The sequence below is a fragment of the Gymnogyps californianus genome, chromosome 3, assembly GCF_018139145.2.
Source record: "Gymnogyps californianus isolate 813 chromosome 3, ASM1813914v2, whole genome shotgun sequence".
Classification (NCBI taxonomy): domain Eukaryota; kingdom Metazoa; phylum Chordata; class Aves; order Accipitriformes; family Cathartidae; genus Gymnogyps; species Gymnogyps californianus.
The window spans coordinates 46,315,546-46,319,825 of NC_059473.1; the positions used below are offsets into that span (position 1 = coordinate 46,315,546).

General features: G+C 61.2%; 1 protein-coding gene across 1 annotated transcript; it reads right to left on the bottom strand.

Moving 5' to 3' along the window:
• Positions 1 to 954: 954 nt before the first annotated feature.
• Positions 955 to 3,326, bottom strand: ACTA1 (actin alpha 1, skeletal muscle). Its single transcript, XM_050893004.1, has 7 exons — positions 3,266 to 3,326; positions 3,033 to 3,173; positions 2,538 to 2,862; positions 2,235 to 2,396; positions 1,823 to 2,014; positions 1,519 to 1,700; positions 955 to 1,372 (listed from the first exon to the last, which is right to left on the bottom strand). Exons 2-7 carry the CDS (start codon positions 3,159 to 3,161, stop codon positions 1,229 to 1,231), a joined length of 1,134 nt encoding a protein of 377 aa, XP_050748961.1. The 5' UTR covers positions 3,162 to 3,173; positions 3,266 to 3,326; the 3' UTR covers positions 955 to 1,228.
• Between the last annotated feature and the right edge of the window lie 954 nt (positions 3,327 to 4,280).

A 4,280-nucleotide genomic window follows, 5' to 3' on the forward strand; every position in this document is an offset into this window, starting at 1 on the left:
GCTCCAGGAGGAGTCCTCCTCCTCCAAAGGCTGCCTGCTCCGGCACATGTGCCCTGACCCAGGGAGCTGTGCCAAGCCTGGCAGGGCTTTAGGGTGGCTCCCTGAGGGAGCTGAGCACCTGGTGGGTGGGGGGGACAGTGGAAGCAAAGGGGGGCCCCAGATCCCCCCACCCCAGTAAGAGAGAAGTGACACAGGCAGGGGCAGCTTCCCCACCTCCCACCCTGCTCTGCCTCCTCATAGGCAAAAAGGGCAGGCAAACGCCTGTGGCAGGGGGAAGCCCCTTGGGTTTTCCTTCGGGCTCCCGGGGAAGTCCCTGCGTGAAGGATCTGGCCTGGGGGGGGGGGGGGGGGGGGGCGGGATGGCAGAGGAGAGAGTGGTCCCTTTGCAGGCAGCCCCTCATGTGTGACCACTGGCAAGGGCAAGCATGTCAGGCAGGGTGAGGAAGTGGCCCTGCCTGCCCTCGGCCTCCCAGGGACAGCATGACGGCAGGCGGGTTTCCCATAAGCGGAGTGGAAAGCTCTTTATTTAACCTGCACCCGCCACCTGCCCTCAGCCCCAGCCTTGCCTCCGTCCATCATGCCTTGGAGCTGCACGAGCATGCCAGGGCTACTTTTTTGGCAGGCTGAGCCAAATAAAACCCTTTGGAAGCCAAGGCTCCAGGTAACCCTTTCCCCCCGGGTCTAGGAGGAGCACGTTGCAGAGCAGCAGGCACCCACCTTGCAGCGGCATGATGCAACACACAGCCACCCCCGGGCTGCTCTCAGCACCGCCGAGCTGTCTGCAACCCAAGCAAGTCACACAGAGCTGGCTCCTCTGGCTGGGGTCCTGTCCCCTCCCCAGTCCTCCTCCTGCCTGGGGAGGTCCAGCCCCACCACCCACTGCCCTCGCTGTTAGACGACGTGCTACATCAGCAAGTGATGGAAGAACCCAAGCAAATGACGACAAACAACCGCATTAGGGGTGTGACAGAATGACTGATGATTTAATGCTTCTTGAAGTTTTTTGTTTCCTTCCACAGGGCATTGGTTTTAAAAACAAACAAAATGAGGTAAAATAAATTAATTTATGTACACTTTACATACACTGTGTCACGTGGAGCTTTGCAGCAACAGTAACCAGAAATAGTTACAAAATAGAAAGTTACATGGCTGTTGCAGGTCCTCGGCAGCCTGCAACCTAGAAGGTTGTCATCCTGAGTGTGGCTGTCAAAGTGATCATGTAAACATGTTTAGAAGCATTTACGGTGGACAATGGATGGGCCAGCTTCATCGTATTCCTGCTTTGTGATCCACATCTGCTGGAAGGTGGACAGGGAGGCCAGGATAGAGCCACCGATCCAGACAGAGTACTTACGCTCAGGTGGGGCAATGATCTAGGAAAAGCCAAGAGAGCCGAGATCAGTAAACAAGCAACCGCTGCGGGCGGCAGGCACAGGAGTGTGCACAGCCCCGCACACTGTTTGCGGGAGGGCAAAAGAAGGCTGCCCCTGCACCTGGGTCCTTCGGGCTCCAGCCTTACCTTGATCTTCATTGTGCTGGGGGCCAGGGCTGTGATCTCCTTTTGCATGCGGTCAGCAATACCTGGGTACATGGTGGTACCCCCAGACATGACATTGTTGGCGTACAGGTCCTTCCTGATGTCAATGTCACACTTCATGATGCTGTTGTAGGTGGTCTCATGGATCCCTGCGGACTCCATACCTGGGGGCAGGGTAGGGGAGAAAAGCAGGCACAAGTTAAGCGCAAAGCGAGAGCTCTACGGGAGGACTCAGGAGAGAGGGCAGAGCTGGCAGGGGAGGAGAGAGGGAGGGGGGCGCACACACCAATGAAGGAAGGCTGGAAGAGGGTTTCTGGGCAGCGGAAACGTTCGTTGCCGATGGTGATGACCTGCCCATCAGGCAGCTCATAGCTCTTTTCGAGGGAGGAGGAAGAGGCAGCAGTGGCCATCTCGTTCTCAAAGTCCAGCGCCACATAGCACAGCTTCTCCTTGATGTCACGGACGATCTCACGTTCAGCTGTCAGGGGGGAGCAAAGGCATCAGTGATTGCAAAGGAGGAACAGGGAACACTTGCATCTCCTCCATAGGTCTGCTGGGACTCCAGACCCCCAACCACACGCACACTCCCAACAGGGAGCGCTCACAGGGCTTGCAATGGGGCAAGAGGCTGCAGCATCCCTGGGAGTGCAAGGGTTGGAAGTGAGAGGGGACATTTTGGGGGAGGGCACAGCGCTTACCTGTGGTGACGAAGGAATAGCCACGCTCAGTCAGGATCTTCATCAGGTAGTCAGTGAGGTCCCGGCCAGCCAGATCCAAGCGCATGATGGCATGGGGCAGGGCATACCCTTCATAGATGGGGACATTGTGTGTCACACCATCGCCGGAGTCCAGCACGATACCTGGGGAAACAAGAAGCAGCCACCTGAGACGCAGCCCACAAAGGGCCCTGCCCTGGGGGGCAGAGCACCTGTCAGCTGTAGGGGACCAGTCCTGGGCATCCTTGCTTGGGGAAGGGGGGCCAGCAGGACACTTGCACTCACCAGTGGTACGGCCAGAGGCATAGAGGGACAGCACAGCCTGGATGGCCACATACATGGCAGGGACGTTGAAGGTCTCAAACATGATTTGAGTCATCTTTTCACGGTTGGCTTTGGGGTTAAGGGGGGCCTCAGTGAGCAGGGTGGGGTGCTCCTCGGGGGCGACACGCAGCTCATTGTAGAAGGTGTGGTGCCAGATCTTCTCCATGTCGTCCCAGTTTGTGATGATGCCGTGTTCAATGGGGTACTTCAGGGTCAGGATACCTCTCTTGCTCTGGGCTTCGTCTCCTACGTAGGAGTCCTTCTGACCCATACCCACCATGACGCCCTGCAGGGGAGGAAAGGGAGTGCTCAGCAACCTCTCCACGGGCAGCAGGACGGGGCTCCCCAGCAGGCCGGGTGTCCTCCCTCCACGCAGAGGGCTGGGAGGCAGCGGGGACCCGCGACCATGGCTGTGGCAGGGCTCGGGTGGAGGCTGGGAGGGGGACGGCGCCGTACCTGGTGGCGGGGGCGGCCCACGATGGAAGGGAACACGGCCCTAGGGGCGTCATCCCCGGCGAAGCCGGCCTTCACCAGGCCGGAGCCGTTGTCGCACACGAGCGCGGTGGTCTCGTCCTCGTCGCACATGGTGTCGGTTGTCTGCGGGGGGCACAGGGGCGCAGGCTGAGCCTCACGGCCGGCCGGCAGCAGCAGGGAGCGGGGCGGCGGGGCCGGGGCTTGCCGGGGCTTACCTAGGCTGGCTGCGGGCTCCACGCGTCGGGCCGCTGGCAGAGAGGCCTCCCGCTCCTCGCCGGGTAGCTCGTGGGCCGCCGGCGGCCGCCGAGCCTTTTATCGCGGCGGGCGGCGGCAGCGGCCGGCCCCCAGGAATGCGGCCCCGGCCGTCGCCATATTTGGGCGTCGGGCCCGGCGCGGCCCCGGCCCGGCGCTGCCCAAAGAAGGCGCTCCTGGCCGCGGCCCAGGTGAGCCAGGCCCGGCCGTATAAGGAGCGTCTGCCGGGCCCCCACCACCACCACCACCCGCGGCCGGGGCCGAAATAATCCCCCGGCACCGCCGGGCCCGTTAAGGGCAAAGCAGGTGGGGGCCGCCGCGGCAGCCCCGCCGGACGCAGGTCCGGGCCCTTTCCGCGGGGGGTGGCCGGAGCGGGCCCGGGCCCGGCGGGGCGTGAGGGCGGAGCGGGCCGCGGCCCTGCCGGGGGCTCAGTGGGCCGGGGGAGGCGAGGGGCCTTCGGCTGCGTGGCCGCGACTTGCCGCAGCCCAGAAGCTTGGGGCTGCGAAGGGAAATACGGCCCTCACGGGTCTTGCCTGTTAAGTACAGGTGAGCGTCAGGAGGGAGAAGGGGGAGTTGTGAGAGAAGGCGAAGCGACAAGGTGGATCTGTGGTTTGCATGTAGTACCACTGTGCGTGGCGACAGCCCGTGTAAAAGCCACAGCTTTACACGCCGAGTTAAGCCGTGCATTTTTTCTTTGCTGTGATTTAAAAATGGAAAATAAATGCAGGGGATAACATCTGTTAGACAAATGCCTGAAGAGAAACCCGGTGAAGCATTAATCCCAGTGACCGTCTGATCCCAGAAGCCTGACGTAGCTGTGAATGCTGGTGCCATTACTGAGTACCCGTTGATGGCTGGTGAGCTCGGCCGGGCAACAGGGCATCCTCCAGCTATCGCTGCAGCTCACCCTTTCCAAAAGGACTGCAGTCTCATAGGCAAGTCATCTCTGACGAGCTGAAGGTACTGTGCAAGTGAAGG

Bases quoted from the DNA above. Each gene is read 5' to 3' on its own strand.
- ACTA1 (XM_050893004.1), bottom strand. From the start codon at position 3,161: ATGTGCGACGAGGACGAGACCACCGCGCTCGTGTGCGACAACGGCTCC. The intron at 2,397-2,537 runs GTGAGTGCAAGT...TTGTTTCCCCAG, and splicing joins TGCCTCTGGCCGTACCACTG to GTATCGTGCTGGACTCCGGC. The intron at 1,373-1,518 runs GTAAGGCTGGAG...GGCTTTTCCTAG, and splicing joins CCAGCACAATGAAGATCAAG to ATCATTGCCCCACCTGAGCG.